Source organism: Lycorma delicatula, chromosome 7 (genome assembly GCF_047948215.1).
Source record: "Lycorma delicatula isolate Av1 chromosome 7, ASM4794821v1, whole genome shotgun sequence".
NCBI lineage: Eukaryota > Metazoa > Arthropoda > Insecta > Hemiptera > Fulgoridae > Lycorma > Lycorma delicatula.
In genome coordinates this window covers 95,521,544-95,535,069 of record NC_134461.1, presented here as the reverse complement: position 1 = coordinate 95,535,069, position 13,526 = coordinate 95,521,544, and the positions used below count along the sequence as shown (strand labels likewise).

Genomic DNA, 13,526 nt, shown 5'->3' with positions numbered 1-13,526 from the left:
ATACACTTTTATTGTAAGACTATATTGCAATATCATTCTTATTAATCACTTTCTTTCCTTATTTATTTCTCTTCACTTACATCAATTATAACTATTCTATTTATTTTTATTTCTTAAGTTTTATAAATTACCTCTTTTCAGAAACGTTTTACATACAGACCCAGGGGTCTGGTTGAAAATAGAACTTGTTCTGAAAAGAATTTTTGTAACACCCCTAACCAAATTATATATTTTTAAATAAAATTTGTTAAAAGCTGCTGGTACTGCTTTTTGTGCTGGTGTTTGCTTGATATTATGGTCATGTATGTAAGCTTAATATGAAATGTGTGTGATGTGAATTGCATTGTTCATTTAGAATATCGTTATTTTTAAGATTATTTATTTCATAATGTTCAAGTACGTTGTGGTCTTTTTGTGTACAACTAAAAACGTTTTGAAGTAAGAATTTTTTTTTTAAAAACATTTTATAGAATCTGATTCAAATTGCCGCCATAAAAGTTAAAATTGCAAACTAATATCTTCGTCAACCGTCATGGACAGCAGCATTACAATATATGTTTTAATAACTAAATTCTCTTCGAAAGGTCTTTGCAAAAATTCCCATTAATTTAACAGTTAACAACTTCAAACTGTACCATATGTGTTTATTGTTTTTGAACAGTTCATCACTTTTATTTAGCATAATTATTTTCATGTGTAATCCCTTCTCTTTTTTATTCATATTGTACTATGTAAACATGTTCTAAATATTACTTAATTATGTTATCATTTTTATGAAGAAATTATTTATTTTTATTGCAAAAAAAGATCTAAAACGGATGATCTCTGTGGATCCTATCACTACGATTTCTACAAACGTGGTTAGAGGATGAATACTTCATAATCATATTGAAATTTTCTCGTGTTTCAAGCCTTTATTTCAACCGGAGGTTCCGGGTTCGATTTCCCCGATCAGTCATGGCATTTTTACACGCTACAAAATTGCCCTTTTATCTCATTCTCTGAAGCAGTACCAAATGGTGGACCCGGAGGATAAGAAAAAAAATAAAGGCTTTATTTCATTTGAATCAAAAATTTAATTCGAGAGAAAAAACCATCAAAGCATTACGGTATTGGCAATACTGTTATGGAATTTGATCAGCTGATGTTTTGATAGAAAGGTTGAAGTTGAGGTTGATTTGGTGAAAAGGTTGTGGATGACTGTGATCGTGTGTTATTTTTTAGTCTGTTAGGAATAAATTATTTTTATAGTGCAGCACTTTACTTAAACGTGTTTTTATTATTCAAGCTAAGTTATTTGTGTTAATGGCATTGTCAGGGACCGTGAATTCCCTTTTATCTTGTGTTTCTTTGAGATTTATGTTAACCTATAAGCCATTAAGTTGTATGTGTTTTCAAAGAACAAATGTACAGAACTTTAATTATTTTCGTAGTAGCATTTTGAAATACACTACAGTCTCGAAACCTCAGTGTAAGAAACAAGAGTGAGTAATATATACTTTGTAATTATATTTTTTCCTAAGATCCTAAAAAACCTTTAATGACTAACTTTCAAAATTTAGTCAAATTGTGCCCTCGACAGATCTTTTCGTATTTATTAGTCGAACGAACCGAATAGTAGTCAACGAAAAGATCAGGAAACACATCTTTTATTAACACTTGTAAAGTGAATCATTAAAATCTTTTTTTTTAAATGTAATCACATCTCTTAAATGAAGATAACTATATTTGTGATTTCTGTATATTTTGTTAAATTAAAACTTCAACGTTATAATTCACCACCTAGAATAATGAAATGATAAATAATAGTTTGTTTCTTTAACCTACCCTTGTGTATGTAATTTGAGACTTTACACTTACCACATTATTCATAGAGATTGTCAATCCACATTTTTATTCATAGCTTTAATTAGTTCACATAAAGGCGTAATAATAAGTTCAATTTTTTTTAAACAATTTATATATATTTTTGCATTTAACTAAATTATTTGGAAAAATTGTTTGCCCAGTAGAAAAATAAAATAAACGATTTTAAAAGAAAATTAATTTATTACATGATAGATTATTAATTTTATTTTACTGTGGCCAAAATCATCAAATTTTACATAGTACTATATCAAACTTATCAGTGTTAGCGACATTTTGATGCCACAAAAATTCAGTTTGAAGTCTTCCCTTATTAACTAAATCATGTTGTAATTATTTCAATAGAACAAGTGTTTATTTTCTCTACATAATGCTCTGAATATCCATTATAGGTCTTCCTGGTGAAAAAGTTTTCATCTTACTTCAATTACAAATGTTAGGTTACCAATTTTGCATATTGACTGATTTGATAAAGTGAAAAATAAATCTCAAGCATATCACTATATTAGTAGAGTATTATTATTATTAATATTTGACTGTCAGAAGAGGATATAAGTAAAAAAAATTGTTGAACTAACGAACTTGTATTATTATAGCAATACACAAGTAAAATTCCATCTCCTGCCATTTCTTGATCTTAAGCCAGTTCTCAGTTTACAAACTTTTAACATTACATTTACAAAATGTTTCTGCCAAAATAGTGTCATTTTGTTGCTGTTTTGATATTTACACAGTGTTAGTAATATTTCATTGCTTGAAGTTACCATATGGCAACTCTTACTTTTAGGTAAATTTCAATTCACATTTTGGAAATTTTTGCATGCCCATGCAAAAAGTTATTAAAGCCAATTTTGCAATTATTTCATGCTTACAGTGCAGTAATTGAATGATAAGAATTTTCAGACAGATTTTCTTTCAGATAAAGGTTAACCTCCTGCAGTCGAGTGGCGGTACCTTTGTCTTTAAATCTGGTAGGTTTTGGGTTCAACTCCTGCTCAGGGTATTTTTTATACGCTACAGATATTCCATATTATTGTAATTCCTTACCTTACTGTAAACTTTAAACTTATATGGTGAATTAATCATTTAATAAAAAGGAATTGGTTATTGTTTTGAATTCATTTGATGATGAATGATGTAAAGGAAATATGATACCACTAATAAATTAATTTAAAAGATCAGGAAAATCAAGATCATTTAGTTAAAAGGAAAGTACTTGCATAAATGTGATACGTAAACATTACAGTTACGGAAGAATGTAAAGTGAAATCACACAAAGAAAATAGAATGAGCTTTTTGCATTAAAATGAAATATAATTATCAGTTTCAATGAATTATTCAGCTGAATAAACTGAGCTCAGCTAGTTGTAAAAACGCTAAACCTAGCATATTGAAATCATCTAAATAGATCACAATGAGCCAATAGATAACTGAAAAATCCAACATCACAAAGAAGAAAGTGTCAGACATATCATTAAGTTGTCATTGAATATATTTTGATTCCTACCTTTTTTTTCTAACATAATGCAAGCTGTTAGCACCATAATTAAAGTCTAGTGCGTCTTCTTATTACATATAAAGACATCTCAAAACTGTCAGCTACTTTCCATGATCTGAGTTTTCTTCATTGAACTTACGATTGCACATCAGTATACAAGTCCTCAAAATGGTATACCAATTTTTCTTGAAAGGGATAATAAAATGTCATATACTCAGAAGAAAATGTTTGTAAGAAACATTTCAGTACTCAGTAATCAAGAAAAGCAACATTTAGAAATTTGAAGGATTATTCATACTATTTTTTTCATAATAATTATTATTCCATAAGCACAAGTTTAGGGAATTATACTCAAGATTTTTAGATGAAAATTAATACTGAGGAAGTCACTTAGACGCTTGATTGTTATAGAAAGATGTGTTGATTTGAAAAGAGCAATAAGTTTACTTACAGCAATCTGGGATAATCACTAAGATTCTTTATGTGACTATGATTTTTATTTTTTGAGAATACACTTGGTAATTTCACTCAATCAAATCTTGTATATGAACAAATTGACTTTTGTATAGTTGAATTATTGTGTACAACTCTTTCAGTGCAGGTTTTAATTTATAATTCTGAGCAATTACTTAATCAACTTCAATTTTTTCATTCTTTAATATACGGTAGTAGATATGTTTAGGATCAGGAAAACACAATATCTAAATTTTGGACAGCAGGTGACCCGTGCAAAGTCTAAGTTTGTGCTACGTTTTCTGTACCATATAAAGAGGTTAGGGTTGAAGTTAGGGTTTTTTTGGGGATGTTAGGGGTAAAGTAATGGTAATATGGTAATACAAAACACGATAATATAGGACACTTGGTCAAATTTATATTTAAATGGAAATATAGTCATTACAAAAATAGATTACATCACATGTCCCTTGCTCTTAGTCATGTGTAGGTTGAGAATCAGCTTACAAAGAGCACTGTCTAGTCATTTTCAATGGCTGACTCACAGTCCAATTCTGACGATTATTAAAGTTAGTTATGGTTTATTTTGCATTTCCAACTTTTAGTTTATCTTGATCTTCACATATTCTGTTGTTAGTATGATCATACGTCAGTATAAAAAAAAATTGACGTTGATCAAGTAATTGCTCAGTATTATTGATTCTTTTTTCATATATAACATGTTACAGAAAGATGTTTAACAGCTTTTACCTGAACTGCTTTTGGATCATACTGACATTTTTATTGACATAAATTGATGTAAATTCAAGAAAGAAGGAAGGTTTAAAAGGGGATGGGATTTTGATTGAAGTTAAAAATGATTGTAGAAAATTCATAGGAACAGATTATTCCTTCTTAATCTAAAAAAAATGGCTTTGTCCAAACATAGTTACTTTTTTGTATGTGTATTATTATGATGTGACTTCTCATAAATAGAATTTTATTTATTTGTTTATAGATATGAAGTAACATTTGTAAAAGCTAATGGGGAACGTATAAAAGCTAAAGGGAAGGAAGGTGATACATTATTGGATGTAGTTGTCAATAATAATTTGGATTTTGATGGTTATGGTAAGTTGTACTTTGTTATTATTACTTAGGTAGTTTAGGGTTGTATTAAAATAATTGTTTGTGCGTGGCTTATTATCAAAAAGAATTAAGTAAAATATTAAAAGAAATTACTTAAAGAAATGTAGCCTACAGATAATACCTTACATTCGTCACTGTCAGATGACAATAAAAACATTAATTATAAAATGAAATAACATGTTACAATCCTTTATCAAATTAATAAAAATTTTAAATAAAAAAAGAGATTTAAGTAAAAAGAAAATATCAATTAAAATAAATTAAAAATAAAATAATAGAAAAAATTGACCAGAAAAGAAAGCTATAGAAGAAAGAATAATAAACTAAGTAAAAGCTATACGGATTAATTAAAAAAAAAAAAAAAATTCTTAACAGAAATGCAAAATAACACACTATAATATTTTGTTAAATCAGAAGGTTTATATGCTTCAGAATGCTTATCTATCCATAATGAATATTTATTAGAAAAAATAGAAAACTATGTAAAAAGAATTCTTAAGAAAATCTTTCCACCTACAAAAACCAAAGAATGATGGAAAATGGAACCTAATGAAAAACTGTATTAGCAGTCTGAAAAATTTGTTGATGCAATTGGAAATATTCCAATTTTACTGCCATCATGATAGAAGATTAATTATAGATTAATAAAGCAAATATTTGATTACTTCAGAAATAAAAAAGTGAAACTGAAATCATTTGCAGAAACCTGTAAAGATTTAAAACAGAAGATATTAAAATAGAGAATAATTTAGAAAGATTATCTGAAACAGGAAGTATTTCAGAAACATTACACTCCAAAAAAAAACAAGGAAAAAACTGGGCGCAAGAAAGAATAAAAAGATCTGGGAAAACATAAAAAAGAAAAAAGCTAAGTGAAAGGTTGGTGTGGTATCCTTTCGCTGACCAAAATTGAAGAAAAAAATGAAAAACAAAAAATAAAGTTGCTAAGCATGATATTAATGGTATGGTACCTTAATGCATTTTTTGATTGATCCTTCAGAAACATAATTTTTTTTCTGCCTGATGAATTAATTCACCACAATAGCTTACAAGAAGTTTGTGTGTGGGAGTATAAAAATATGGAAATAAGTAGTATATGAAAAATGCCATGCTTGACTGGGATTTGAACCCAGGAGCTCCAAATGAATGGCCGAGATGCTAAAACTCTGCCATAGAAATCAGCATCTTAATTTTAAAATAAACAAAAAATAAATTAAAACTAAACTTATTGTTTATAATATAAGCTATTACAATTTACCTCTGTAAATTTAAATGTAATCTGTTCATTTATTATTTAAATTAGATAAAAAAAAAAATCTAGCAAGTTCAAATCTGGGGGGCAAGGAGACCATGCAATCTGAACTTCATGACCAACCTACTGACCTGGGAATTGAGTATTAAGACAAACTCAGACTTCTAGATGTTAGTGAGGTGGTGCTCTATCTTGCTAATAATAATGGCATCCATCTTGGTCATTATCTTCTAACTGAGGAATTAGAAAATTTGGAAGCACATTCAGATGAACAATACCATTTACATTTATCTCCTGGAAGAAGAATGGGTGTACAGTTTTTGTTTACTTAGGGCTATCACAGATGTGCTGCAAAGTTTCTTGAGGGTTTTCACCCCATATTCAGCAGTTATTGATGTTCACCTTGCTACAGATGTGAAACATTGACTCATCACAAAAAATTACATTGTCTACAAATTTATCATTGTCTGCAATTCTATCATTCCACATAAAACTGCAGCCGATCAACTTTAAAGTGTTGAACTATGGTTGGTTTGTATGTTTTCAAGTGCAACCATTTATGTAAATATGTGCCAAACAGTCATGTGGAATGCCAGTCTCACATGACATACATCAAGTTGATTTCTTCAGACTATGTGTGAAGCTTTCTCTGAGTTGTTCCACAACAGCTTTAGGAACATATGGGCATCCTGGTGAATTTGTATGTTTAACAGAGCAGTCTGTCTCAACAAAGGTTTGGTGCCAAGAGTAAATTGTATGCTTACTAGGAGGCTCCCTACTGTACTCTCCACGAAAATTATGTTGAACTGCAGTTGCTGACTGCAAATCATGAAACTAAAACATACAGCGAGCATGTTCCACTCCAGTAAATGTATCCACTTTTAACAACACTGGTGGTTGAATTTGATAACTAATGAACTACATGAGTCAAAATTTTATGTGTTTTGCTATGAAATGAGATCTCAATTGAATCTGTAAGTTATCTAAATAAATTTTTACATGCTTTTAAAGTTGTGAAGTCCTTTTTGAATCACCTGGTGTAACAAATTGAAAATGTTTCATGTATATAGTTATTTAAGTATATTCAGAGGTTATTTTTTAAATGAAAAAATCAGCTAAAAATTATATTAAATAAGATTGCTGGTGTCATCTACAGTGATGAGAATATAATAATTTCTATTACACGGAAATAATTATTTTTAATTCATCTGACTAAGATGAACATTATTCTCTTTTATACTTTTAATTTTTGCACTGAAATCATGCTGATCGTGTAGCATCTACTGAAAACACATTAAGATACTGTTATCATTGAAGTTTAGAGACTTTATTAAGGATTGTTGTTTTTTGCGGAAAATTGTATTTAAAATTTTATACTTTTATTAAACTATTTAAATTTTACTACATTCATTGAAAGTACTTGGCTTCTGCATTTATGTAATAATAATGTTATAATGTTGCAGGTGCTTGTGAAGGAACATTAACATGTTCAACATGTCATGTTATTTTGAAGAAACAAGATTATGATAGACTTCCTGATAAACCATCTGATGAGGAACTCGATATGTTAGATTTAGCTTATGATTTGACGGACACGTATGTAGCTGTTATTCATCTATTCCTTAAAAGTGTCTGTCAAAAAGAACTGACGCATTTGAAAATATATTGTATTTTGTTTTTTGTTTTTTTTATTACACAGCTATAAAGTAAGTTACATGAATAAATACAGCAGGCTTTAGGAAACATGTTGAAATTTTTTCCACTAAAATCCAAAAAGTGAAAAATTTATAGGATGATAATCCTCCCAGAGAAGGGATGTGGTCTCATTTTAATGTTTGTAAAGTTTTTTTATAATTTCCTTTTTTTTAATTTTCTGATATTTATTGTTCCGTAGCATGCATGAGTTATAGTTGTTAACAAATCAGTCATCCATGTTGTTGAAAGATTTCTTTAAATATAATAATTTTTTTCTAAGATTTTATATGAATGAAGTAGTTAGTCTCCCTTGCTCTTATCTATCGAATTTTTGAAATTTTATGTCACCTAAATATTGTGCACTTTATTTTGTAGTAAAAAGTTTTCCATTGCTAAATTGTGGTTAAGGAAAAATAATCAGACCATGTGAAAAATTTAGAAAAAGAATTAGAATATTTGTAAAGAAGTTTTGAAAGAACCCTTGACTAAAAAGAAATCAAAGGTAAAATATTTTAGTGAGGAAAAGATAGCCGTTTCTTATGTTAATAAAATAATGAAAAAGATTAAGTTTTTTTTGTGTAATGTCATTGTAGCAAAAATAATAATATTTCTGAAGCAGCAGTAAATTAACAAATATAACTAACACTGGCTTAGGTGGAATGTAAACCTCTGCTGAAGTAGTTAGGATTGATTGGGAAGGAGTAAATATACACAATTTACAAAGAACATTTAATTTTTTAAATATGAAAAATTTATATAAAATATAAATATTTTATAAATATGGAAGCTTTGGCCGTTATCACCTCCTCTATGAATCATGAGACCTTGCCGTTGGTGAGGGGGCTTGAGTGCTCAGGGATACAGAGTAGCTGGAACGAAGGTGCAACCATATCGGAGAGGTATCTGTTGAGAGCCAGACTAAGGAGTGATTCCTGAAAGAGGGCAGCAACTCTTTCAGTAGTTGTTAGGGGCGTGAGTCACAATGACTTAAACGGCCGTATCAACATCACTCAGTCCTCTGAGTACTGCGCAGCTGAAAGCAATGGAAAACTACAGCTGCTTTTTTTCCAAGAAAATGTGGCTCTCTGCATTTTCACATAGCAATAATGGAGGCGCCTTCCTTGGTAAAATATTCCGGAGGTAAAATAGTCCCCCGTTCGGATCTCCGGGTGGGGACTACTAAGGAAGGGGTCACCAGAAAATTAAAAAATAACATTCTACGAGTCGGAGTGTGGAATGTTAGAAGCTTAAAAAAGGTTGGTAGGCTAGAAAATTTAAAAAGGGAAATGGATAGGGTGAATGTGGATATAGTAGGAATTAGTGAGGTTCGGTGGGAAGAGGAAGGCGACTTTTGGTCAGGTGATTTTAGAGTAATTAACTCAGCGTCAAATAATGGGCAGGCAGGAGTAGGTTTCGTGATGAACAAGAAGATAGGGAGGAGAGTGGAGTATTTCAAAACCCATAGCGATAGAATCATTGTAATAAGGATAAAATCAAAACCTAAACCGACAACGATTGTTAACGTTTATATGCCTACAAGCGCCCATGATGATGATGAGGTAGAGTGTGTATACGAAGAGATTGATGAAGCAATTAAACACGTAAAAGGAGATGAAAATTTAATAATAGTTGGAGATTGGAATGCAAGCATTGGAAAAGGCAAGGAAGGAAATATAGTGGGTGAATACGGGCTGGGCAGAAGGAATGAAAGAGGCCGACTTATAGAGTTTTGCACGAAGTATAATTTAGTAATTGCCAACACCCAATTTAAAAATCATAATAGAAGAATATACACTTGGAAAAAGCCAGGCGATACTGCAAGGTATCAGATAGATTATATCATGGTTAAGCAAAGATTTAGAAATCAACTTGTTGACTGCAAAACTTACCCTGGAGCAGACATTGATAGCGACCATAATTTGGTGATAATGAAATGTAGATTGGGGTTTTAAAACCTGAAGAAAAGTTGTCAGATGAATCGGTGGAATTTAGAGAAGCTTGAGGAAGAGGAGGTAAAGAAGATTTTTGTGGAGGTCTGAGTAAAAAAGATAAGGTAGAAAATATAGAAGAAGAATGGGAGAATGTTAAAAAGGAAATTCTTAAATCAGCAGAAGCAAACTTAGGCGGAATAAAGAGAACTGGTAGAAAACCTTGGGTTTCAGACGATATATTGCAGCTGATGGATGAACGTAGAAAATATAAAAATGCTAATGATGAAGAAAGTAAAAGGAACTATCGGCAATTAAGAAATGCTATAAATAGGAAGTGCAAACTGGCGAAAGAAGAGTGGATTAAAGAAAAGTGTTCAGAAGTGGAAAGAGAAATGAACATTGGTAAAATAGACGGAGCATACAGGAAAGTTAAGGAAAATTTTGGGGTACATAAATTAAAATCTAATAATGTGTTAAACAAAGATGGTACACCAATAGATAATACGAAAGGTAAAGTCGATAGATGGGTGGAATATATTGAAGAGTTATACGGAGGAAATGAATTAGAAAATGGTTTTATAGAAGAAGAAGAGGAAGTTGAGGAGGATGAAATGGGAGAAACAATACTGAGATCTGAATTTAAGAGAGCATTAAAAGATTTAAATGGCAGAAAGGCTCCTGGAATAGACGGAATACCTGTAGAATTACTGCGCAGTGCAGGTGAGGAAGCGATTGATAGATTATACTAACTGGTGTGTAATATTTATGAAAAAGGGGAATTTCCGTCAGACTTCAAAAAAAGTGTTATAGTTATGATACCAAAGAAAGCAGGGGCAGATAAATGTGAAGAATATAGAACAATTAGTTTAACTAGTCATGCATCAAAAATCTTAACTAGAATTTTATACAGAAGAATTGAGAGGAGAGTGGAAGAAGTGTTAGGAGAAGACCAATTTGGTTTCAGGAAAAGTATAGGGACAAGGGAAGCAATTTTAGGCCTCGGATTAATAGTAGAAGGAAGATTAAAGAAAAACAAACCAACATACTTGGCGTTTATAGACCTAGAAAAGGCTTTCGATAACGTAGATTGGAATAAAATGTTCAGCATTTTAAAAAAATTAGGGTTCAAATACAGAGATAGAAGAACAATTGCTAACATGTACAGGAACCAAACAGCAACAATAACAATTGAAGAACATAAGAAAGAAGCCCTAATAAGAAAGGGAGTCCGACAAGGATGTTCCCTATCTCCGTTACTTTTTAATCTTTACATGGAACTAGCAGTTAATGATGTTAAAGAACAATTTAGATTCGGAGTAACAGTACAAGGTGAAAAGATAAAGATGCTACGATTTGCTGATGATATAGTAATTCTAGCCAAGAGTAAAAAGGATTTAGAAGAAACAATGAATGGCATAGACGAAGTCCTACGCAAGAACTATCGCATGAAAATAAACAAGAACAAAACAAAAGTAATGAAATGTAGTAGAAATAACAAAGATGGACCACTGAATGTGAAAATAGGAGGAGAAAAGATTATGGAGGTAGAAGAATTTTGTTATTTGGGAGGTAGAATTACTAAAGATGGACGAAGCAGGAGCGATATAAAATGCCGAATAGCACAAGCTAAACGAGCCTTCAGTAAGAAATATAATTTGTTTACATCAAAAATTAATTTAAATCTCAGGAAAAGATTTTTGAAAGTGTATGTTTGGAGTGTCGCTTTATATGGAAGTGAAACTTGGACAATCGGAGTACCTGAGAAGAAAAGATTAGAAGCTTTTGAAATGTGGTGCTATAGGAGAATGTTAAAAATCAGATGGGTGGATAAAGTGACAAATGAAGAGGTATTGCGGCAAATAGATGAAGAAAGAAGCATTTGGAAAAATATAGTTAAAAGAAGAGACAGACTTATAGGCCACATACTAAGGCATCCTGGAATAGTCGCTTTAATATTGGAAGGACAGGTAGAAGGGAAAAATTATGTAGGCAGGCCACGTTTGGAGTATGTAAAACAAATTGTTGGGGATGTAGGATGTAGAGGGTATACTGAAATGAAACGACTAGCACTAGATAGGGAATCTTGGAGAGCTGCATCAAACCAGTCAAATGACTGAAGACAAAAAAAAAAAAAGGCCGTTATCAATTCATGAAAATTTTTAAGAAAATAATCTAAAAACTTTAGATTTTACATTTAGCACAATGTTATAAATTTTTCTGGATTGATTGCGAATCAATTAAAAAAGCTTTTAATTTGATTCAGTGATAAAGAATTGGGAAGGTTTTCCAGTTTTCTGATAAAACTGGACGTTAAGAATTTCTGAAAAATATACTCTAGAAAAGGTATCAGGCAACACAAAAATTATTAAAATCTGCCTGTAGAACTCTAGAAATAAGCATATTTAATTTTTCAATTAAACCATAGCTTTTTATATAAAATAATGATAAATACATGTAATATGCATATATGGAAAAAGTGATTTGGAGATTTTCTCTTGTATAATTTGAAAATTTATGCAGCAAATGTTCTCCTTCCATCTTGATGCTCTCTTTCAGATAATGCATAAAATAGCCCCTAACTTTGAACAATATTGTGCATGGTTTTAAATTATGTTCAATTCTCTCCTTCATCTATGGTTACCTGTGTTATTATTAGACGAAGCATTTGTAACACTTCACTAAAATATATTAAATTTTATGCAATGTGTAGAAAACTGCTTCTGATTGATGTAAGAAGAACTCTGAAAGTAAGTTAACAACAAGAGTATGCCAGTGAAAGTAAAGGTAACCACTAGAAAATGATTTGTTAGTAGTTATTTTCAGACATTTACAAAAGTTTTTTTTTTTAAGCAAATTTATGAGGCTTCTAAAAGGGAAACTAAAATGTAATGCATTATAAAATAATAAGTCATGGCAGTAAACACAATAAGAATAAAAAAGCAATTGAATAAATTCTTATAATTAATTTTCCCTCTATTAAAATTAAGAAATGATAAAACTCTGAAAATTATCACAAACTTTAAAATAAAAAGTTATCTTTGAATATACTGAAAATAAATATAATAATTGTGTAATGATTTTGAAGAACAGGAATTAAATGCATGAGGCTTATATTGTAATCATGACCTAAGTGTTTTATTCATCTGTCTTTCTGGTAAGAAATTAATCTTAAAAGCTGTACTTTATTTAGCCCAATAATGGACTCCAAAGCTAGATACTATCCAATTCCTTGATACTATCTGGTGTCCAAACAGGTGATAAAAAACTTAAAGATAGAACTGTCGGCACAAAAAACTACTAGCATTCAGCAAACATTTTGCACGGTACTACACCGACTGTAAACATTGTTAGTTTAATGTAGTTGATATTTTAAACCAAAATGACATATGTTTTAATTAAAACATAGTATAATAAAAAAAGTAATTAAAACTAGTGTAGTATCCCAATTAATATTAGCACAGAGCCTTAATTGTATGCATTGGTGTTTTTAAAACAACCTCCTACAAGGCTACCACCATATTGTAAATGGCTCTCCCAATCGATTTAGTGGTGAAAGTTTGGGCAGCCATGTGAAGATTGCGAAGAGGCTGGGAGGCTGAGGTTTTGGGATGCGGTTTCGAGGCAGGCCAGTACCGGAGTGGAACAGTGATCACAATGCACTGGATCTAAATTTCATTCAGTTGCCCATTTCCCGCCTGCAGAA

The 13,526-nt window shown here is 30.7% G+C and overlaps 1 protein-coding gene across 2 annotated transcripts in view; it reads left to right on the top strand.

Moving 5' to 3' along the window:
* The first annotated feature begins 850 nt into the window (after window positions 1-850).
* Fdx2 (Adrenodoxin-like protein 2, mitochondrial Ferredoxin 2) overlaps window positions 851-13,526 on the top strand; it is a 36,937-nt gene continuing 24,261 nt past the window's right edge. The window contains exons 1-3 of one of the 2 annotated variants that reach the window (XR_012757087.1): window positions 851-1,484; window positions 4,815-4,927; window positions 7,661-7,793. Coding sequence is in view for 1 of the 2 variants with exons in the window: in XM_075371104.1 (XP_075227219.1) it covers window positions 1,306-1,484; window positions 4,815-4,927; window positions 7,661-7,793 (425 nt within the window). In the remaining variant the exon portion in view is untranslated. The remainder of the gene's footprint in view (window positions 1,485-4,814; window positions 4,928-7,660; window positions 7,794-13,526) is intronic. The other variant, XM_075371104.1, reaches the window with a different exon arrangement.